This window comes from Scyliorhinus torazame, chromosome 18 (genome assembly GCF_047496885.1).
Source record: "Scyliorhinus torazame isolate Kashiwa2021f chromosome 18, sScyTor2.1, whole genome shotgun sequence".
Classification (NCBI taxonomy): Eukaryota; Metazoa; Chordata; class Chondrichthyes; order Carcharhiniformes; family Scyliorhinidae; genus Scyliorhinus; species Scyliorhinus torazame.
Genome location: NC_092724.1, coordinates 135702010 through 135725786, shown reverse-complemented (window position 1 = coordinate 135725786; position 23777 = coordinate 135702010). Strand labels below are relative to the sequence as shown.

At 48.3% G+C, this 23777-nt stretch overlaps 1 protein-coding gene across 4 annotated transcripts in view; it reads left to right on the top strand.

Moving 5' to 3' along the window:
• The window catches only part of sdk2b (sidekick cell adhesion molecule 2b), a 1174030-nt gene that overhangs the window by 862867 nt on the left and 287386 nt on the right, over positions 1–23777 (top strand). For all 4 annotated transcript variants that reach the window (XM_072483445.1, XM_072483444.1, XM_072483443.1 and 1 more), the window contains 5 exons: positions 13595–13710; positions 16467–16656; positions 18286–18384; positions 20401–20595; positions 22724–22925. In XM_072483445.1, the coding sequence (XP_072339546.1) occupies positions 13595–13710; positions 16467–16656; positions 18286–18384; positions 20401–20595; positions 22724–22925 (802 nt within the window). The remainder of the gene's footprint in view (positions 1–13594; positions 13711–16466; positions 16657–18285; positions 18385–20400; positions 20596–22723; positions 22926–23777) is intronic.

The window sequence follows — 23777 nt, the reverse complement described above, 5'->3', positions numbered from 1 at the left end:
TCACGTTCAGGAAATACGTGTTGCGGTCGGTGGAGGGGAGGGGACCTTTGAAGTCCATGCTGAGGCATTCAAAGGGACGGGAAGCCTTTATCAGGTGCGCCGTCTCTGGCCGGTCGAAGTGAGGTTTGCACTCCGCGCAGATTTGGTAGTCTCTGGTGACTGTCCTGACCTCCTCGATGGAGTAGGGCAGGTTGCGGGTCTTAACGAAGTGGAAGAAACGAGTGACCCCCGGGTGGCAGAGGTCCTCGTGGAGGGATCGGAGGCGGCCCACTTGTCGCACAAGTGCCGCGGGACAGAGCATCAGGAGGCTCATTGAGCTTCCCCGGACGGTACAAGATCTCGTAGTTGTAGGTGGAGAGTTCTATCCTCCACCGCAAGATCTTGTCGTTCTTAATCTTGCCCCGCTGTGCGTTATCGAACATGAAGGCTACCGACCGTTGGTCTGTGAGGAGAGTGAACCTCCTGCTGGCCAGGTAATGCCTCCAATGTCTCACAGCCTCTACTATGGCCTGGGCCTCCTTTTCGACCGAGGAGTGGCGGATTTCTGAAGCATGGAGGGTACGGGAAAAGAAAGCCACGGGCCTGCCCGCTTGGTTGAGGGTGGCGGCCAGAGCTACGTCGGACGCATCGCTCTCGACCTGGAAGGGGAGGAACTCGTCGATAGCGCGCATCGTGGCCCTTGCAATGTCTGCTTTGATGCGGCTGAAAGCATGGCGGGCCTCGGTCGATAGAGGGAAGGTCGTGGACTGGATTAGGGGTCGGGCTTTGTCTGCGTAGTTCGGGACCCACTGAGCGTAATAGCTGAAGAACCCGAGGCAGTGTTTCAGGGCCTTGGGGCAGTGAGGGAGGGGGAACTCCATAAGGGGGCGCATGCGTTCGGGGTCAGGGCCTATAACTCCGTTCCGCACTACGTAGCCAAGGATGGCTAGGCGTTCGGTGCGGAACACGCACTTATCCTTATTGTACGTGAGGTTAAGGATTTGTGCGGTCTGGAGGAATTTGCAGAGGTTGGCGTTGTGGTCCTGCTGATCATGGCCGCAGATGATGACGTTATCCAGATACGGAAACGTTGCACGTAAGCCATACCGGTCAACCATTCGGTCCATCTTTCACTGGAAGACCGAGACCCCATTAGTGACACCGAAGGGAACCCTTAGGAATTGGTAGAGCTGCCCATCTGCTTCGAAGGCAGTGTACTTGCGGTCACTATTACGGAGGGGTAGCTGGTGGTAGGCGGACTTGAGATCCACCTTGGAGATGACCTTGTATTGCGCGATCCTGTTTACCAGGTCGGCTATACGGGGGAGAGGGTATGCATCCAGCTGCGTAAACCTGTTGATGGTCTGACTGTAGTCGATGACCATCCTATGTTTCTCCCCGGTCTTTACCACCACCACTTGAGCTCTCCAGGGTCTGTTGCTTGCTTCGATGACTCATTCCTTCAGCAGCCTTTGGACTTCTGACCTGATGAAGGTCCGGTCCTGGGCACTGTACCGTCTGCTCCTGGTGGCGATGGGTTTGCAATCCGGGCAGAGGTTTGCAAACAGGGAAGGCGGTCGACCTTAAGGGTCGCGAGGCCGCAGACAGTAAGGGAGGTATAGGGCCGCCAAATTCAAAGGTCAGGCTTTGCAGGTTGCAGTACCCCTTTATTTCCACCGAAATGTGACCCGGAGGCCAAGGAGATCCTTTGGCTTACAGGGTGGGTCACGAGTGAACAGCGCCTTACCGTGTCAGGGTGGACGAAGCTTTTCATGCTCCCGGAGTCAATGAAGCAGGGCATCTTGCGGCCGTTGACGAGGACCGTCGTTGTAGCTTTCGCGAGTGTCCGGGGGCGACTTTGGTCCAACGTTACCGATGCCAGATGAAGCAGCTGCGAGCTCTGGTCGGGCAGCGTGTAGTCAGCCGAGCTGGGGGCCTGGGGCCCCATCCAAGAAGGCGTCACCCACGGGTCGCTCATGGTGTCCGGGGAACCCCAAGATGGCGGTGGGGATGGACAAAATGGCGGCGCGGTGTTTGGCACGCAAAATGGCCGCGCCCTTGGGTCGCACATGCCCCTAGGGAAGGAGCGCTGGTCGGTCGGGCCTGGGGGGGGGGGTTTGCCGCGGCGGTCCGGAGCCACCGGAGAGCACGGCGACGGCGCGGGCCTGACAGACCCCTACGTAGTGGCCCTTCTTGCCGCACCCTTTGCAGGTGGCGGTGCGGGCCGGGCAGCTCGCGCGTGGATGACCTGCCTGCCCGCAGAAAAAGCAGCGGGCTCCGACGGTGTTAGCGGGCCGTCCGGTAGCGCAGGCCAGCGGGGTCAGGGGGAAGATCTGGGGGGCTGCCGCAGCGGGGTGCCATGCGGGCCAGGGGGTGGACGCGCGGTCGGGAGCGTAGGCTTGCGCGTTTTGGTATGCGATGTCCATGAACCCAGCCAGGGCCCGTGCCTCTCTGAGCCCAAGTGTGTTCTTCTCCAGGAGCCTCCTGCGGGTATCAGAGGAGCACATACCTGCCACGAAAGCATCTCTTATTAAAAGATCAGTGTGCTCGCTCCCCGAAACTGGTGGGCAGCCGCAGCTTTGGCCCAGCACCAGTAGCGCCCGGTAGAAGTCTTCCAGTGATTCCCCGGGGCTTTGCCGCCTCGTAGCGAGCAGGTGGCGAGCGTAGACCTGGTTAACAGGGCGGATGTAATGTCCTTCCAGTAGTAGGATGGTGGCATCGTAGTTCGCCACCCCCTCAATAAGGGGATAGATCCCAGGGCTGACCCTTGATCGCAGGAGATGCATTTCCTGGCCTTCAGTGGGCTCTCCTTCGGCCGTCTCCAGGTAACCCTTAAAACACGGCAGCCAGTGTTTAAATATAGCGGCTGAGTTTTCCGCGTGGGGGCACTCCGGCTTGATACGGAGATCCATCCTTCCAGCTTAGTTGTAGTGCATTAAATTGATGAGCAATCAATATACACGAGACGAAGGTATTCAGTAACTGAGGCTTTAATGCACTAGAACTGATCCCCAGCAGCTTCGTAACAGAAAGTGAAGGCTGCTGGGATGGTACCATGTCTTATACCCCGCCTTCAGGGCAGAGCTACTTCACACAGCCAATGGTAGACTCCAGGGTCTCAACCAATGGCGTCGGCCTCTCAGGTACCGCAATACCTGGTGGTATTACCACAGGGAGGGAACCGTTACAGACACGGTGAGAATGTGCAAAATCCGCACAGACAGTGTGCCAAGGCTGGAATTGAACCCGAGCCCCTGGCACGGTGAGGCAGCAGTGCTAACCGCTGTGCCACCGTGCCGCCCCCATGAACCATTTATTGTCAGTCTTTTACTATTTATAGAGCTTAGGTATCGTCATGTATGATACTGTTTCCTCATGCAAGCTGCTTTCAGCAGTATTCCCTCTGAGTGTATTGCCATGTGAATCTATGCGTCATATTGTGGGTGGTGCTGTTCTCCAGTCCGAGGTTAACCCTTGCTCTGCCGAGTACATAATGCAGCAGGAACCATTACCCAGATCCACACCCGAACGAAAGCCATTAGAGAAATATACTGGAGGGTATCGATTGTCAGGAGAACTAAACCCAAATTGTAGAGAGAATACATCTGATCACAACTCCCAAAGCATAATAATGCTTCTTACATTTCATGGCGATAATTTCAAACATAACATAATAACTAGGAGCAGGAGTAGGCAATTCAGCACCCTTTGCCTGCTCTGCCATTCATCGATCATGGCTATCTCATCTTGTCCTCAAATCCACTTTCCTGCCCATTCTCCATAACCCTCCAACCCATCATTAATTAAAAATCTGTCCATCAACTCCTTAAATTTACTCAATGTCCCGGCATCCGCCGCACTCTGGGGTAGTGAATTCCGCAGACTCATGATCCTTTGAGAGAAGTAAATTCTCCTCACCTCTGTTTTAAATCTGCTCCCCCTTGTCCTAAAACTACGACCTCCCATTCTAGATTGCCCCACAAGAGGAAACATCCTCGGTAACATCTACTTTTGTCAATCGCCTTTATCATCTTATGGACCTCAAACAGGAGACTAATAGAATCATGAGATGAAAAAAATAATAGACCTAAAGTGTGTGCATTTCAAATTATTTTCATCTACCTCTTAATTAGTTGCCGCAGAGTATATGTGGAATACACAGTGAGAAACCAAGGAATAAGATCTGTTTCATACTAAAATGCTGATCATAATTCAATTGCATTTTGGCAGTAAGGAGGAAACAAAGTGCAGCTTTGAATGTTTAATGAAACCAGGCTATTAGCAAATGTCAGGTGCAGTATTGAACCATTTTTCTTGGAATTATACTTGATTTGAGCTCCAATAAAGTCCAGATCATTTGGTAGGTGAGATGGCAGTGTTTGAAATTAACTTCCTATTTTTAGACTATTTTAATTATCCTGATCAGATTGTGCTTTGAATTCTTTCAAGGGAATGTTAACGGGAACTTAGCTGCAACCCGCACGCGGACACGCAGTGTTAAATGGTGGTTTCTTCAAGACTGCTGAGCATTCAGTGGAGCCAGATAATGCCAGATAATACAAGATGATCAGAGGATTGGATAGGGTGGACAGTGAGAGCCTTTTTCCTCGGATGGTGATGTCTAGCACGAAGGGACATAGCTATAAATTGAGGGGAGATAGATATAGGACACATGTCAGAGGTAGGTTCTTTACTCAGAGGGTAGTAAGGGTGTGGAATGCCCTGCCTGCAACAGTAGTGGACTCGCCAACACTAAGGGCATTCAAATGGTCATTGGATAGACATATGGACGATAAGGGAATAGTGTAGATGGGCTTTAGAGTGGTTTCACAGGTCGGCGCAACATCGAGGGGCGAAGGGCCTGTACTGCGCTGTAATCGTCTATGTTCTATGCCCAATCTAAACAGATATTACTCTCATTCAATCTGTCGGGTGTGCAGTTGTAAAGCAGAGTGCAGCCGTGCGGTCACTGTGCCATCTGAAATGAAAATGAAATGAAATTAAAATGAAAATGAAATGAAAATCGCTTATTGTCACAAGTAGGCTTCAAATGAAGTTACTGTGAAAAGCCCCTAGTTGCCACATTCAGGCGCCTGTTCGGGGAGGCTGGTACGGGAGGCTCTAGACACAGGAGTTTAACAATTTCTGCTTGGAATATAATTCAGAATATGTTTGTGAAGGAAGTCATGGCCAGGAAGCAATTCCGCGTATTGTCCCCTCTACGAAGAATGATTCACAGTTTCCAAGTGTGGCACAGAAGCCAGAAGCTGCATCACCAATAAGGATTTATAATTTTGGCAAGAGATTCGGTGATGTTGTGAAGACGTAGATTTATAATGCATACGCTGAATTTTCCAGCCCTTCCTGTCAGCGGGATGTTTTGGTACCCCCCGATGGTGACTCCCTGTGGCAGGTTCCCCAGGGGCGAGGACTGGTGAACAATGCAAAATGTCGTTGACATCAGCGGGGCCAGAGGATCCAGCCACCAGCCAATGGCGAGCCGCCTCCGCTGAAGGAAAACATGCCGTGGGTAGAGGCGGAAAATCCCGCCTATGTATGTCGAAAAAAAATCCAACTTTGCCTTGAACTAGATCCCCAAAACCATGTGGTTTGACACTTTCCCATCTATGTATTACACTACATCGCTTGAACGCGGTGTGGCTGGTGAATGCCGGGAGAGCCTTTCGCGGACTGCCTGGAAGTTTTCCATGAGGGATTCACCCAGGTCCTGCGAGCCGCGGAATCTGAAACAGGGCCACAAGGGGCGGGACCAAACAGCGCACCCGAAGATGGTTTTAAACCGGCTTGGCGAACTTGGCCGGTATTCAGCGGCCTCCCCAGCGAGGCCACAGCTGGGCGCCGTTCAGTACTGGTCCGCCACCAGGAGGTTGCCACCCAGGGAGTCTCCTGGGCCATCGGAGATCCCTGGGCAGTCAGGGTCAGTGCAGGTTGGCGCCCTAGCCCTCCCCCTGGAATGTGGGCACCTTGTTACTGCCCAGCTGGCACTGCCAAGATGCTTGAAATGTGTTGCCAAGCTGGCAGAAGTACTGGCAAGGTGGCAGTGCAAGGGTGCACTAGTGCCAGGGTGGCACTGCCATGGGTCAGGGTTCGAGGGGGGCTATGCCTATGAAATGAGGGTGGAGGGGTGGTTTGAAGCGTGGGGGTGTGCAGGGCAAGTAAGTAGGGGCCTTCCGGGAGGTTGGGGGGATGATGGGTGGGGGTCTTGGAGGGAGGGGGTGCTGTAAGGCGGCTTGGGAGGTCCTGTGGAGGGGGGCCCCAGGGGGTTGTGGCATAGTGCCCCTGTGTGTGGGGGGTGATATTGCCCATGCGTGGGGGGTACCCACAAGCTCACTTAGAGGTCGGGGCACCCTTTCAAAATGGCAGCCCGATCTCTTAGATCAGCTGCCCAGTGCTAAAACTAAATTGTGGGCTAAACCAGGGAGAGACTCCCAGGGTCCAAGAAAGTGACTAAGTGTCATTGAATAGCGGTGGGAAACTCTCTGACAGAGAGAGTTCAGCGAAACCCCCTGAAAACCCGCCACAAATGAACTCAGGAATTTTTCTGGAGAATCGTGCCCTACAGCTTGTGAAGCTTCAACCTAGAATTTTGTCCCGAATTTGGGCTGGGATTCTCCGATCCAAGTTTCCCCGCCACCACTGCCAGCGAGAACGGAGAATTTGGCGCTCAGTCAAAACTCCATTTACTGCAGTGAGCATTCACACATGCTTCACTCTCAATCATTGATATTGCTGATTTCAACTATCTTCTTTAGTGGACCTTGGAGTGATCTTGTAGCATTAAGGTGTGTAAAGGGGTGAAATAGCTGATTTGATGAAGGTATTTGATGAAGTTTATTCAGCCTGGGCATTCCTCCTTCAGCCAACTCATTAACACTAGTGAGGAAGGTCTGATAAACAATCACAGAGCAAAAGGTTCCCGAGGAAGCAGTCGAATTTAGCATTACATTTGACAGTGAGAAGCCTGGGTCAGAAGCAACTGTGCTGTACTTAAATAAGGAGAATTGTAAAGGATTTAGGGCAGTGTTGGCTGGAGTGCACCGGGAAAGGATTTAGCAGGAAAGACGGTTGATCAGCAACGGCAGACGTTTCTGAAAATCGTTCATGACTCACAACAAAGATATATCCCAGGAAGAAAGATTCCAAGAAGGGGATAAATCAACCATGGCTAACCAAGAAAGTGAAGATCGTATTAAACTGAAAGTAAAAAACATATCGGGCTGGATTCTTCCGCCCCGTCCGCCGCCAGATCGCCACGGGCGGGACACGGGCCATGGAAAACTCCACTGACCTCCGGCGGGATTCTCTGGTCTCCGGGTGGGCACGGTGCGAGAATCCTGCCCAAAATGTGGCAAATATTAGTGGTCAGCCAGAATATTGGCAGAGTTTCAAGACCCAACAAACGATTACAAAAAAGATGATAAAAAGGGAGGAGATAAACTATGAGGACAAACTAGCAAGTAATACAAAAACAGACAGCAACAGTTTATTTAATTTATAAAAAGGAAGTGAAAGGTCAAAGTGAACATGGAGAATGAGACGGGGGAAATAATAACGGGGAACCAGGAAATGGCAGAGGAGTGAGACAAATACTTTGCATCAGTCTTTCCAAAAATACTAAAAATGAAGGGGCAGAAGGGGAAGGCGGTGGAAATAAATACAGTAACAATCACAAGGGAAAAAGTACTATGGAAACTATTGGGGTTAATAGGTCCCCTCGTCCTGATGGGTTGCATTCCAGGATATTAATGGGAGTAGCTACAGAGGTAGTGGATGCACTGGTAGTAATCTTCCAAGAATCCTTAAATTCAGGAAAACCCCAGAGGATTACAAAATTGCCAATGTGGCACCTTCATTCAAAAAAGGAGGGAGACAACAAACAAGTAACTGTCTGCCAGTTCATTTGTCATCTGTCATCGGGAAAATGTTAGTGTCCACTATAACGGATGTAATAGCAGAGTATTTAGATGTACAATCTAGGATCAATTAGAGTCAGCATGGCTTCATGAAAGGGAAATCATGCCTGATGAATTTATTGGAATTCTTGGCGATGGTAACGAGGATAGATGAAGATGAACCAGTAGATATAATATACTTGGATTTCCAAAAAGCTTTTGATAAGAGACCGCGCAAAAGGCTATTTAATAAGATAAGAGCTTATGGTGTTGGGTGTAGTATATTAGCATGGTAAGAAGTCTTACAACACCAGGTTAAAGTCCAACAGGTTTGTTTCGAATCACTAGCTTTCAGAGCACTGCTCCTTCCTCAAGTGAATGAAGAGGTGGGTTCCAGAAACACATATATAGACAAAGTCAATGATTCAAGATGATACTTAGAATGCGAGCCTTTGAAGGTAATTAAGTCTTTACAGGTCCAGACGGAGCGACTGGAGAGAGGGATAATCATCGGTTAAAGAGGTGTGAATTGTCTCAAGCCAGGACAGTTGGTAGGAGTTTGCAAGCCCAGGCCAGATGGTGAGAGGTGAATGTAATGCGACATGAATCCAAGGTCCCGGTTGAGGCCAACGCGGCATCTCCGCATTCTGGCTATATTAGCATGGATAGAGGATTGGCTAACTGATAAGACAGAGAGTTGGGATAAGAGGGGCATTTTCAGGATGGCAAGGAGTGGCACAACGATCAGTGCTGGGGCCGCAATTATTTACAATATATATTAATGGATGAGGGAAGTGTATGTACTATTGACAAGTTTGTGGATGATACAAAAATATGTGGGAAGGCAAGTGGTGAGGATGACACCAAGATTCGACAGAGGGATATAGACAGGTTAGGTGAGTGGGCAGAAACTTGGCAAATGGAACATAGTGTAGGAAAATGTAAAGTTATTCACTTTGGTAGCAAGACTAAAGAAGCTGAATATTATTCAAGTGGAGAAAGACTGCAAAAAACTGCAGCACGGAATGATTTGGGGGTCCTCGTGCATAAATCACAAAAAGCTAGCTGCAAGTTCAGCAGGTAATTGGGAAGGGAAATGGAATTTTGGTCTTTATTGCAAAGGGAATGGTGTAAAAAAAAAAAAAGGGGAGGTTCTGCTAAATCTATACAAGGCATTAGTTCGACCACACCTGGAATACCGTGAACAGTTTTGGTCCCCTTATCTAAGGAAAAATGTACTGGCATTGGAGGCAGTCCAGAGAAGGTTCACTAGGTTAATCCCGGGTATAGAGGGATTTCCTTATGAGGAGAGGTTAAGTAGGTCGGGCCTGTACACATTGGAGTTTAGAAGACTGAGAGGCAGCATTATTGAGACATATTGGATTTTCAGGGGGCTTGACAGGGTAGATGCTGAGAAGCTCTTGTGGGAGAGTCTAGGACCAGAGAGCATAATCAACGAGTAAGGGGTCATCCATTTAAATCAGAGATGAGGAGGAATTTATTCTCTGAAGAGGATAGAGAATCTGGGGAATTCTTTACCACAGAGGGCTGTAGAGGCTGGGTTGTTAATATGTTCACGGCCAAGATAGACAGATTTTTAATCAGTAAGGGAATCAAGGGTTATGGAGATAAGACGGGAAAGTGGAGTCGAGGATTCTATCAGATCCACCATGATTTCACTGAATGGTGGAGGGGACTCGACGGGCCGAATGGTCTACTTCTGCTCCTACGTCTTATGGTCTCCTTAGACAGCACCTTCTAAACCCACGACCACTACCATCGAGAAGGACAAGGGCAATAGGTGCACGGGAACACCACCATCTGCAAGTTCCCCTCCAAGTCACTCACCACTCTGGAAATATATTACCATTCCTTCACTGTTCCGAATCAATCCTCGGAACTCCCTCCAAATAGCACTGGGCGCGTTCCTGCACCACATGGACTGCAGCAGTTCTCAAGGACTGCACCTTCACAAAGGCAATTAGTGATGGGAAATGAATGCTGCCCTAGCCAGTGAAGCCAACAGGGGCGATTTTCCATTATGGAGCCCAAGTGTTCGCGCCGTCATGAATGCCGTCGCGTTTCACAACGGCGCGAACCGGGCCTGGGTACGAGCGATTCTGGCCCCCACAGAGGGCCAGCACGGCACTGGAGCGGCGCCTCTTTTCGCGGCGCCAAATGGGTGCCGCGCCAACGCACGCATGCGCAGTTGGGCCGCGCCAACCTGTGCATGCACGGGGGACTTTTTTAGCGTGCCGGCCCTGACTTAACATGGCGTCGGTGTTGAGAGGCCGACCGTGCCAGAAAGTAGGCCCGGGGGGAAGAGGCCAGCCCGCCGATCGCGGGCCAGACCCCATCGGAGGCCCCCCCCCCCCCGGTGAAGTAGCCCCCCCCCCCCCCCAGGCCGCCCCCCGACTGTTCACGCAGAGTTCCCGCCGTCGTATCGGCGCGGCCGCTTGGATCATCCGGGCCGGAGAATCAACCGTGGGTCTCTCATGGTCTCATCCGTCGGGAAGTCAGCGTGGCGGCTGCGGACTCAGTCCAGCGTCGCCACAGTCGGGGGAGGGCCGATCCACGGACAGGGGGGGGGGGGACATAGTCGGGTCTGGGGGCACTGTGGTGGGGCTGTCCGGGGCGCGCGAGCCGGCTGAAGGGGGGGACTATTTCGCAGGCTGGGTCCGCGAGCGGCATCTGCCATGAAACACGGCGTGGCCGCTGCAGGCCGCCACCGTGCGTATGCGCGGCCATGGACCCGGCAACTCTCCAGGCTGTATCGGTAGCTAGAGCGGGGAGCCCTATGCTGCTAGCCCCCCCCATCAGGGAATCGGTGGCTGTTTTGCGACAGTTTTCCTGGCGTAAAACACCACCGTTTTCACGCCGGTGTAGGGACTTAGTCTCGAGAACGGAGAATCCAGCCAATGGCCTCTGAAAGCTTTTCCATGATCCTGCCTTGCAGTGTTGCAGAATGAGATTATTCCCGCATCTTTGTCCCAATGATATAAATATATACTTGTTTTCTTCCAGTACAAGTTGAATTGATGGGAATGACTTATTTTGTATGGACAAGAAATAAAAGCAAACAGTAATCTTGATGTGCTGAAAGTCTGTGGTAGTTGATATGCTGTGATTTATTTTTAATGATTCCTACAGTGTAAAATATCCTTCAATTGGACACTTGACATCATCATAGTTTTATTGCAAGCACTAAAACTGCTCTGATTCTGAACTTTCTATTCTGAACACCTAAATTCTAAACAGCTTCTTAGTGTGTAGTTAGTATTACTCATCACTATCAGCATGAGTAATTATTGCCTATGCAACAATATGGAATATATATAAAACAATGCCTTACCATAAAGAATATAAAGTGGATGGAGATGAAAGATGTTGTCCATTTGTCGTCTGTTTTTGTTTTGATAATTGCATGCATAAGTTGTTTAATACATTCAAGTGTAAATTGTGTGTAACCCATATTAAAGACACTGATTGCAGTCATTAATTCACATTCCTTATGAATCTGCTTGCCAGTGTCACATAAGACAAATGCTGGAAATCCGAAATATAAACAGATGTGGGGAGGGAGAGAGTTAACATTTCAGGTAAGGGACCAGTTAGCTTAGTTGACTAAGAATGTGGCGAAGAATAACACCAACAGCCTTTGTTCCATTCCTGCACTGGCTGGATTAATTTGGGGCCTACCTCCTCGCCTTGGTCCAGCGTGGTGATATCATGACATAAGCCATGATTAGCACCCTCAATGGACTGCAGCAAATGGTAAAGCAAAGAAAACCCTACACCAGCATCCACTGCAGCTGCAGGCACCTTGTATCTTCCTTGTCTCGCGGATCATGTAAAATCAGCAAAGATATACTACTATAATCAAATTCCTCAACGTAGGTTTAACCGTAAAGAGTGTTACCTTTGAAATCACGTAGAGCTTGGACATAATCAAACATCAAGGAGTCTACCACCGCTATTGACATTTTGGGTTGCTGGCTTTTCATTTCCTGTAAGGGTGCTTTACCCATTACATATCCTCCATGTTTTTAAGCAAAGCTGACCATCTGATAGTTTTTTTTTGGAGGGGGGCTGGGTACCCCATACTGTTTCCCTGTTTCTTCCCTTTGATACTTTCCTTCAAATGAAATATTCTATTATCCGGTTCTCTGCCACTAGATTTTGCTTGCTCAATCTGCCATGATATGCAGGCACACACACCCACATAATGATATACAGACAAGCAGCTAATGGACACAAAGAACAGGACATGGCCAATACGCAGGCAGGACACTCATGGGTGGGATCTGACTATAAAAGACGAGGCACTCACACTCCGCCCCTTTCCACTGATGAACATCTGGAGAGTCAGTCAAGGGGGTTGTTACAATCTCACACCTCCACCATGTGGCTAAGAGCTAGTCTGGTTCAGTCAGACAGAGTAAGTTAGCAGAGAGTCGAACTCACAGAGAACTGTGCTAACTGTGCTATTAGTTCAATAAACCTGATTGAACTAACTTCAAGGTCTGGAGTATCTTTCTGATCTAATCTGCAGCCAGTGTTAGACCAGTGTATCTAACACGACACAATCCACAATACTTCCTCGCAATAGCACCTCAAAGCTCTCCTGAAGGCTCAGCTGCTTGAACCAGTGCGTAAATGAGATATATTAAGCAAAGAGGTCCTCGGTTTGATCTCCAGCTTAATCAGTAGGCATGTTACAATTAGCTATATCGCCCCCTATTTTAGGAATGGGAAAATCAGCCATCATTTCTGTTCCTCACCCAACCGCCTCCGAGCAATCCGGCAGTGCTTTTCTGTCTTCTAACCAACATTACTACGGTAGGTCCAGGGAGTCAAACCTATTGCATTTCATGACTTTACAAAATGACTGTAAGATTAGGAATTCCTCTCCACGGTGAGCAGAAACAGTACAGGGAAGAAGTACGAGAGATGAGTCAGGAAGCAGTTGAGCATGATTTTCAGTGGCTCAGTGGTTAAAACAAAATTGGGAAAAATTATTATTGGCTGTGATACTGAAATTTTTTATTAGATTTCATCTTGTCAAAATATTTACGTTTCTGATCGGCATAATTCTCCAATAAAGCCTATTGCTATTTGGAGAAGTTTGAAGCAGTGAAAGATTGGCCAGGCTCCAGGCTGTGCACTAGCTTACAATTACATACACATTTCTATTTATTCTGCAGTAATTTGTAAATGAATTTAACAGAGAGTTCAACATTATGGAGAAAAGATGATTAAGTACTGATTTCACTCACTCATGCACATGAAGTGTTAAATGATAAATTCAAGGTGAAGCCAGAATTGACGTCAGCAGATCAAGCGAACATGAGTTTTAATTAATGAAATGGATATTAAGAAATAAAAAAATGTTCTCGAAGAATGATGAATATTTGAATAGGTAATGAAAGCAAATACAGCGAGAGGAAATTGAAATGTATTTGGATGTTTGAAGTGAAAATGAGAAGAACATGTTCTTGACTTGGATGGCTGTGATTAGTACATTAACATGATATTAGCAGATGATATTGCCTTTTGAAGATCCTGTCAGCATCATTGGTACATATATTACAATTGTCGAGGTGTCAACTGCAAAAATGGCATTACGATTAAATTTGAAATTCTCATTGTAACTGTAAAAATATTTGTTCCATTTATTAAAAAGCCTTTCTTTCTTTTCTTAGTGCCTTCATCTGGACCAACAAATATTTCTTCTCTTGCTCTTAATTCAAACAGTATATTAGTCAAGTGGAATGAGGTTCCACAACAAGATCGCAATGGACTTGTCCTTGGTTATAAGGTAAGTTTGGACACAATTCTGATTTCTAAAGCTACATAAAAGTGAAGCATTTTGAGTCCACTTTTAAAATATTGTACATTTACGTCAGTGACATTTTAGTTTTCCCCAGATTAAACCTTGATGTCTAAGAGATGGGGCAGAGGCCTCTTGTGAATTTGGGGATTAGATGACACACTGCAAAAATAAATGCTGCCTTTTCATCTCTGGAATTTTAATGAATTTCCAGATCAGATATAACTGAAGCATCTTTTCTGCACTGAGGAACGTAACTTTAATTTTTTTTGCAGTATTCAGAGGGTTTGATTTTGCATTCAGCCCAGGTAGCAGACTGGTACGATTAACTTTTCTCATCTCTGTGAACTTTAATGCTGGAACTTCATTTCTAGTGAGTGGAGTGCACACACCGGGAAATCCAAGCTTCAGCTTGCATTTAGGCTTCAGGTCTCATGTGCTGAGATTTAGCAAGCTCGGCCAGTGCCTGTCATATGTCCCGAGCCCTCTAAAGTGCTGTGGATGCAATGGAAGAACTCATGTTCCTCCTGGCTCCATATCCCAGAACCATAATTACATTTTTGCAGTTGACACCTCGACAATTGTAATAAATATACCAATGATGCTGACAGGATCTGCGAAAGGCAATATCATCTGCTAATATCATGTTAATGTACTAATTCCAGCCATCCAAGTCAAGAACATGTTCATTAAAAGCAAATTACTGCGAATGCTGGAATCTGAAACCAAAGAGAAAATGCTAGAAAATCTCAGCAGGTCTGGCAGCATCTGGAGGGAGAGAAAAGAGCTAACGTTTCTAGTCCAGCTTTGACAAAGGGTCATCTTGACTCGAAACGTTAGCTCTTTTCTCTCCCTACAGATGCTGGCAGACCTGCTGAGATTTTCCAGCATTTTCTCTTTGGTTCAAGAACATGTTCTTCTCATTTTCACCTCAAACATCCATTTATTTCATAGAATGTTATAGAATTTACAGTGCAGAAGGAGGCCATTCGGCCCATCGAGTCTGCACCGGCTCTTTTGAAAGAGCACCCGACCCAAGCCCACACTTCCCCACACCTTTACCCTATCCCCATAATCCAGTAACCCCACCCAACACTAAGGGCAATTTAGCATGGCCAATCCACCTAACCTGCACATCTTTGGACTGTGGGAGGAAACCGGAGCACCCGGAGGAAACCCACGCAGACACGGGGAGAACGTGCAGACTCCGCACAGACAGTGACCCAAGCCGGGAATCGAACCTGGGACCCTGGAGCTGTGAAGCAATTGTGCTAACCACCAAGCTACCGTGCTGCCCATTTAGGACAAACTCACCTCTTAGAGGGGACTTAAAATATTTGTTAGACTCTACAGTGTATGAAAACTAATCCCTGTCACCGCAGATGCCTGAAAGTCATCTGAGGCCAATATGACGTTTAATGTTTTCCAAACGTTCTTGGACTATTGGGAATAGCCCCACTGGAAAATGTGTACAACTGTAATTAATTTCTACCTCACCGATCTTCAGTGAAACTCCATAAACATACTCAATCCAGTTCCTTGTGGGCATCAGTCCACAGAAATAATTGGCAATCTAACTTGGAAAGGCCACAAACGTTGTTTGAAATTCTGACAGAAGTAAAGAAAGATGCTCTTAAGAGATCTAAGTTAATCCACATATTTTTAAGGTGAGTAGGGTTGATTGAAGTCAATGTGTTGCTGACTGGAGTGCATTCTGCTGACACTAGGTTTAGCACTGTGATGTTCCATTTTTCTGTTCTGCGATGTCCTCATCCTGATAAACACAACGGGCTGGATTCTCCCAAAATGGGGCTATGTCCCCACTCCAGAGTAAAAACGCAGGCGTTGCACTCCCGAGTTACCTGAGACAAATACCAGGCGATTCACTTACTTTCAGGGGGCTAGCAGGGACCCGGAGTGCTTCACACAGCTTTGGCTGCGGATACGGGCCCCCGCACTTCCGGTTCCGAGTCTCCGCATGCACATGCTGGCGGCCTCCAGCGGCCGCACCGAGTGCCATGGCGGACTCGGACCGCGGACCCACACAAAGAAACAATGCCCCACCCCCACCCCCGATCAGCCGCGCGCCCGAGTATCCGTCCGGCCCGATCTCTCCCCCGGCCGCCCGTAAGGCCCACCCCAGGTGCCCGAACCCCCCCCCCCCCCCACCCCCCGCCCCCCACCAGGGCGACCGCGAACTGAGTCCGCAGCCGCCATGCGAGAGTCCAGCATGGCCATCGCATGCTAGTTCCACGCTGTCGGGAACACGGCTGGTCGGGAGCGGAGGTTCGCTGGGCGGGCCTCTGGCAATGAGCCCCCAGCCGCGCGGCGTACTCCGCGGTCACGCCCATTTACGGGTCCCAGAGAATCGCCGAACCGGCGTCAGGCCCGATTACTGCATGAAAGTGGATTCTCCGTCCCCGTGCCGGCCGCGATTTTGGCATGGGGCTGCGGAGAATCCAGCCCAACATTTTCATCCATAGAGGAACTCTAATACTAGCACTATTAACAAAAGAAAGTCTGCCTAAAATCTGAAGACATCTTTTGACACTGCCCCATCTCTATTGGTGAACCTTCTTGTAGGAGAAATAAAAGTGCTAGGTGTTGCATTATGGACAACAAAAATGAAGGGCACCATTATTTACTTTCGGAAAGGTCTGCCATTAAACATTTCTTCTACTCACAGTGTTGGCGACAGAATTCTCATAATATTCCCTCTGCTTTTTTTCTCCATTTGAATGTAGGTCCTGTACAAGGAGAAGAACTTGGAGACTCCTATGCAGATCAGGACCATTGAAGGCAACACCACACATGCTGTTCAGCTTGTTGAGTTGGGGAAATATGTGCTGTACGAGATCCAAGTCCTTGCGTTTACCAGAATTGGAGATGGAATACCAAGTTTCCCGCCCATTCTTGAGAGAACACTGGATGATGGTTGGTATTTCTCCAGTGATAAACAACAATAGAAGTGGCCTTAAGCCCCATTCTTGTGTTTTTAATTGTATCATACTGGGCTGGTAGGGAACAAGTGTCCAGGCTTTCCTCGATTACCGTTGCTTACTTACCTCACAGGCATTCAGGCTTAAACTTGTAATCCAAGTCATGGGGCAACATGCAACCTTTATTTACTATGCTGCTAATATTTACAGCCTGTACATAAATGGTTGTCAGCATAATTGTCAACAAAATTATTACCAACATCACTTTACAAATGTAACGAATTGGACTCAATTGCTCATGTATTCACAATTGAAGAATTGCATGTGAAATTTATAAACATTGTAGGCAGCCACATTTGCCTTTAATATTTATGCTGAGGGCTAATCCTGAAAGGGGTCAATGATGTTGATGTTGATTTTAAGACCTGGGGCTGGATTCTCCGCACCCCGACGCTGAAATCACGGCCGGCACCAGGGCGGAGGATCCATTTCCGCGCATGGAATCGGGACAGGCGGCGATTCCCTGATTCACCGGGCCCCGAAAAGCCACATATCCCCGGGCCATTGCTGGAGGCCCGCCCCAGCCATTCTCTGCCTGGAACCGGCCGAATTCCTGATGTTGTGGCTCTAACATTGTCCTGCCGGTCGGGTGTGGGCCGATCGGACGGCAGCGGGGGCCTGATACGGCACCGGGCTAATTTGGGGCGGGCGGTCTGGATCGGGCGCGACTGATGGGGGCACTATTTGGGAGGTCCAGCTCCGCAGTCTGAGTCTGCCATGGAGCACGGCGCAGTCGCTGAAGGCCTCTGACCCGGAAGTGCGGGGGCCCGTATCTGCAACAAAAGCTGCGAGCTTGCCGACGGGTCACTGCTAGCCTCCTGCAGGGCTATGAATATGTGGCCCTCTCACGCCAGTTTTTCTGTCATGAAAGGCCACAGTTTTTACGACTGCGTTGGGACATAGTCCCAAAAACGGAGAATCCAGCCCCTGATGTGCAAGTATAAGCTCAATTGCCGTTGCAGTTCATTGAAAAATGTATCTTCACGATCTTAAATTTGCATCTGGTACAAGAATAAGGCAGCTAATTATATCCAGTAAGTACCTGCACTACAATCAAGGAAGGTCTAGATTTATTCATGGCCTGTTCCACGTTCGCTGGCTTCAGCTAGGCCAGCAGTCACAGCACGACAGCGTGTTTCACTGTCTCTGGGCTCAGTGGGGACTTTTAGCCAGGGTTTCCATTTCCAATTACGATCCAGTGAATCCTCCTGAAACTGATGATGATATGAAAGAATTGGACTTGATGAGTGACGCCATTCACTTTCAAGCCATGCCACCAATTAACACAGAGACACATATGATAATAGCTAAGGTACCAGAGATGACCGGTGCCTATGGAATCATATCCAGCTAGAAGACAATGCCTTCAGGAGAGAAAGGCAGGCAAGGGAAGAAAGTAGCAAGAAAAAAGGAACGATTCATGGTGGTAACTCAGAAATTATATTCAAGGGAATATGTAAAAGTGAAACGTTGTTCATGAATGATGGCAACAAAATCATTGCAGCTGTCATGTGAAATGGTTAAGCTGTAAAAGTAGCTGGTTTTAATTGTTTCTCTTTTTTAGTGCCTGGACCCCCTGTTGGAATCCTGTTTCCAGAGGTTCGAACAACATATTTGCGACTAGTCTGGCAGCCTCCAGCGGAACCTAACGGGATCATTCTCGGTGGGTGACTTGGTAACTCTTGAACCTTGAAATAAATGTGAATGAAAATACTTGCAATAATCTTTCTGACTGGACATGAGAGGAGGAGGAAAGAGCAAGGAAACTGAAATAAGAACAGAAAACACTGGAAATACTCAGCCGGCCTGGCAGCATCTGTAGAGAAACAAAGAGTTGGCATTTCAGGTTGATGAAAAGTCATTAACCTGAAATGTTTACTCATTTTCACTCTCCACAGATGCTGCCCAACGTGCTGAGTATTTCCAGCTTTTTGTTAATTTCAGAGTTCCACGATCCACAGTATTTTGCTTTGGTAGAACAAGGAAACTGATGGAAAAGCCGAACATATTAGTTGCATTAATCCTTTGGTTGGCATGCCACGTTCAACACACATCTGGAAAAACAGCAGATATTGGGTTGGATTCTCCAGTCCCATAGCCGCATGTTTTGCGGTCGTGTGCCATTCGCTGGTGGCGGGATTCTATACTCCCAAATGGGATTTCCCATTGAAGCCACCCCATGCCGCCGGGAAACACTCGGGCGGAGGCATGCTGCAAGCGGGAAAAGTTAATCGCAACGGCTGGAGGATTACAACCATTATATTCTCAAGTCACACAAAGGAATCTGGGCCGGGATTCTCCGATAATGGGGTTGTGTCCCCACGCCAGCCAGTAAACAGACTTTCAAAAAGTCCGGAGTGATTCTCCGGTTTTAAGAGGGATAGCAGGGCCCCAGCGTGTGCCGCGCAGCTCCCGCTGCCGATACGGGGCCCTGCACTTCTGGCCGTGTGGCCGCACATGCGCGCGGCGGCCGCTGCGACGGCGGCCCTGCACAACATGGTGGAGCCACACAGCAGGCCGGCGCGGAAGAAGGTAGCCCCCCCCCAGATCCCACCCACCCGCCGGTCAGAGGGCCCCGATCGCAGGCATGGCCATCGTGGAGGTCTCCCCCACAGAAACTGATCCCCCTGCCCCCCACCAGGATAGCCACCGCAGTCACGACGCCGAGCTCCGGCCGGGCGAACCATACGGGAACCACGACGGCAGGAACGCAGTCGGTCGACCGCGGAGAATCGCCTCCGACCGGTGTTGCATCGAGCGTGCGTGAACGCCTGCCGGCGATTCTCCATTCTCCACCCCCGCGCCGAGCGCGATTTCGGTGGGAAGGCTCGGAGAATCCCAGCCGTGATATCAAGGATTTATTTTATATCATTTTTCTGTAATGAAGAGCAGCAATTTGTTACAACTGAAGATGTGATACACATGAGTTTTGTGTGGTGTTGTAGTGAAGCTGTTTGAGGTTGTTAAAGAGTTTGAAGTCAATGTGGGCTATATCTAAGGTTAGTGTAGCCATGAGATAACTTTCCATATTGAAATTAGAGAAAATTATACTGTGTTAACGCACATTGGGGGAAATACTCAGATACTTGTGTCAATGGTTTTCAAATGCTAAATGTGTCACAGTCCCTCTGCATTATTGATACATTTCCATAGGCCCTTAGGACAGTATTGATGTCGAACTGGGGAACACCAGTCATAATTTATTTTAAAAGTATCAGATATCCAAGAAAAACAGTGTGGCAATTGCAGATTTCTTTTAATGCAGCAAAATAAGGTGATTTTAAGTCCAACAAATAGAGGAAAATGCAGATTACCCGAGCCACTGGAGAGTAATTCACCCTGGGTTGGAAAACAAAATGGGTGGTATCACAATAAATGTCTGATATGTGCCCGGCTCAATGTTCAATGGAACTGAGAATCTGGCAATGCGTATAATAAGCAACCAACAAGTAACTACCTGTTTTACACACAAACAGCAGGTGGGTTTCTACCACACTGTTTGCCACAGGTTGCCCCCCAAAGATCAAAATCTAGTACCATGGTACAGTCCCAGGTCCAATCCCTGGATTCTTCTTGCAGACCTCAAAGCTGGACTGTCAGTGTAATTTTAGAAGGATGTTGCAGGGCTCACAAACTGCATTTTCACATAATTTGGTGTTGAATAAATTTTTTTCCTCAGCTTACCAGATAACATATCGATTAAACACAAGCAACACAAACACTGCAACAGTGGATGTGTTGAACCCGAGCGCGCGCCAATATACAGCAACTGGGCTGAAACCAGAATGCAGTTACGTCTTCCGCATTACAGCCCAGACCCGCAAAGGGTGGGGTGAAGCAGCAGAGGCCTTGGTGGTCACAACAGAAAAGCGAGGCAAGTACGAACAATATAAATAATGGAACTGTTTTTATTCAATGAGAATTCTGTATAAACAGAAGAAACCACCAGCCTCCAGAAGAGTATATTTTCTAGAATGGGTCTGAGTGTTTTCCAAGCCAGTGAAGGATTTGTATAACCCAATGGAAGCGATTGAAGGAAATGTTATGTCCTTTATCGATATCAGTTTGGCCCTGGAATTGGCTTACTTTGTGGAGATATATGCTGACTTATTATTTTCCAAATCAAATGCTACATGAGTGAGAAATTTGGAAACCTGTGAGATGACAAAGCCACTGGAATTTTAATAGAATAACAATTATGTAGTGTAGCTCAAAAGTTATGCGAGATAAGGAGCTCTCGTCCGTCCATCCGTCCGTCATACAATGGTTTAAAATACAGGGCTTTTACCCCAGGAACCCAAATTTCAATTAATCTTAAACTGATGGGATGGACAACTCTTTCTTCTCCAAAGCTTTGAGCTGAAATCAATTTGCATGACCTGGAAAGACAGGATTGGCATTCCCATAGGAATGGGACCAGTTTGTGACTTGATGGTGAGGTGAGCGTGCATGTTCTTCAGGGAGGGATTAATGCCGAAAGAACTGTTCCACCGGAATGGTGGAAAATGCTCAGCACTTTTTACAGAGAAAAACTCCATGGTCCAAACCATTATAACTTCACAAGCAACAGGCTGGCAGCATGGGATTATGAACGTCGGAGAGAATGAAATGAAATTACAAATCTCCAATTCCTACAGTGTTCAGCCAGAGAAAATTGTAGAAAACTTTTTTTTTGATTTCCTGAATTTTTTGTAAAATTTGAGAAACAAGTAGAATGTAAGTTATGATCTAGAGTACACTCCGTGAAAAGCTGGTAAAAGCAGATTCAGTAGTATCTTTCAAAGGGAATTGGATCTGCAGAATCCAACGGAAGAGACACAGGACCACGCGGTAGGATAGGAATGAGCAATGGTTTAATACAGTATACACAATAATTACAAAAGCAACAGCTCCTCTCCTCAAAGGATCTGCACCCATTTTATACTAAAAGGTTCCCCCTGATTAATGGGGAAACCCGGCCCCCAAATACCAGGGAGTTCATACTTTGTGGAAAAGGCAGGGAATCGTATAGAACAGAGCCCTTGGCCCCCGAGGAGGTCGTAACACCAAAGTCCGGAGAAACGTCCTATCCCGAGGCAGAGGTCCTCTCGTTCGCTTGGGGAACGGATGACGGTGTCGACGGGGCGGGGCCAGGAGGTGTGTAACACGCCGGCATCCACAGTTTTGTGCGGAATTTCGGTGCAGGCGTCACATGGATCCCAGGCGTGCGGCTCAGGGCAACTGGTCCAGTTTCCTATTCGGTCCAGGCACAGATGCATGAGGCCAGCCGCCACCAGGACCACATCCGTCACACACACAAACCTCCGGAGCCGGCTCGGGATGCGCCATTCCAGGATCACACACAGTCTCGATCACCGCCCGGATTATCCCCTAGAGCACCATCCAGATCGCCATAACGATCGCCCTCACCTCAGCCCTCAGTCGAGGCGCACGAGGTTGAGATGCCCGGCACTTCCTCGGAGAACTCCGACACTGATTCTGACATGGTCACTGGCCTACCTGATGTAATAATCAAGTCATTTTCAATGCCAGAGGCCTTACCGGCTGCACCAATTCAATCCTCATCATCACTGTAGAATCCAACGGAAGAGACGCAGGAAGGCACGGTAGGATAGGAATGAACAAAGGTTTATTACAGTGTACACAATAATTACAAAAGCAACAACTCCTCCCCGCAAAGGGCCACCCTCTCCAACCTGGACCCAGGTAGAGCTTTTTATAGTGAGAGCTTCCCGCTGCTTAAGGGGGAAACCACACCCCTAATTACTGGGGGTGTTCATACTCTGTGGTAAAGGCAGGGAATCTTATGTAAAATAGTCCTTGGCCCCTGAGGGGGTCATAACAGGATACATACTTGAAAAGGAGAAATGTGCAGGGCTGTGGGAAAGAGTCGGGGATTGGGGCTAATTGGATAGTGAATGGCCACCTTCTGTGCTGTAAAATTCCATGATTAAATATGTAAATAATAGCGTGTTCTCTAAATGTTTTCCTTCCGTCCTCAGCTCACCCACAACCTCCCAGCAAACCTTCCGTACAACAGCAGGATGTGCAGTCACGTAGTGTGCTGCTATCCTGGGAACCAGGCAGCGACGGTCTGTCTCCAGTGAGGTACTATACCATCCAAACTCTAGAACTACCTAATGGAAACTGGTCACTTCACTCAGCTTCTGTGAGCCATGAGTCTACTACATATCTTGTAGACAGGTGAGTGTTTACAAAGGACAGTCAATGGGCTGGATTCTCTGATTTGCAGACTAAGTGCTGACCCGGCCTGCCAAATAATGTCCCTCTGTAGCCAGCCTCGCCACCTCTGGACCACCCCCCACCAGTAATCCCAGCCCCCACCAAAGCCCCCCCTGCCCATGGAACAGCTTCCCCCCACCCACCCCGACTGTGGCGCTGCTGGACACAGACCCCAGCCGCCACGCGGGGTCCACGATAAAAAATACCATGACTGACCCATGCTGTCGGGAACTTGGCCCATCGGGGGCAGAGCATCAGGGAAGGGCCTCAGGTGACGTCCTGAGGCCGTCCCGACAGCGTGCGCCGGACTCCTCGAGTACGCCATTTTTGGGGGCGCGGCGCATCGCAAAAGCGGCACCGCCCCCGATTTTGGCGCAAACGGGGATTCTCCGGCCAATCGCCAAATGCGATTTCGGCGTCGACGACCGGAGAATCCCGCCCAAAATTTCATGAGGGGACAATGACAAAATAGGGAAATTTCTGCAGTTTCTTTCCCAAACAAAATTCAAAATGAAGAATAGAAGATGTCCAGATTGGGTTGATCTGCAAAATAGTCAGGATACAAAGCTATGAGCTCAGTACAAATTGAATTGTTCATGGTTAAAACTTGGAGCCATAACAACTTGAACTTTCCTTCTCAAACCTTCTAACCCTGTGCTGACAGACTCTAAATTAATTATTTTTGTGTATTGTACTGTTTCAGTATTTACTGATCAGTTATTTGGGTGTAAAGACTTTTACTATTGGTGTGATTTTTTTCATATTCTGGGAAAGCATGGAGTATAAGGTTGGCAATCCATGTGACATGCAATG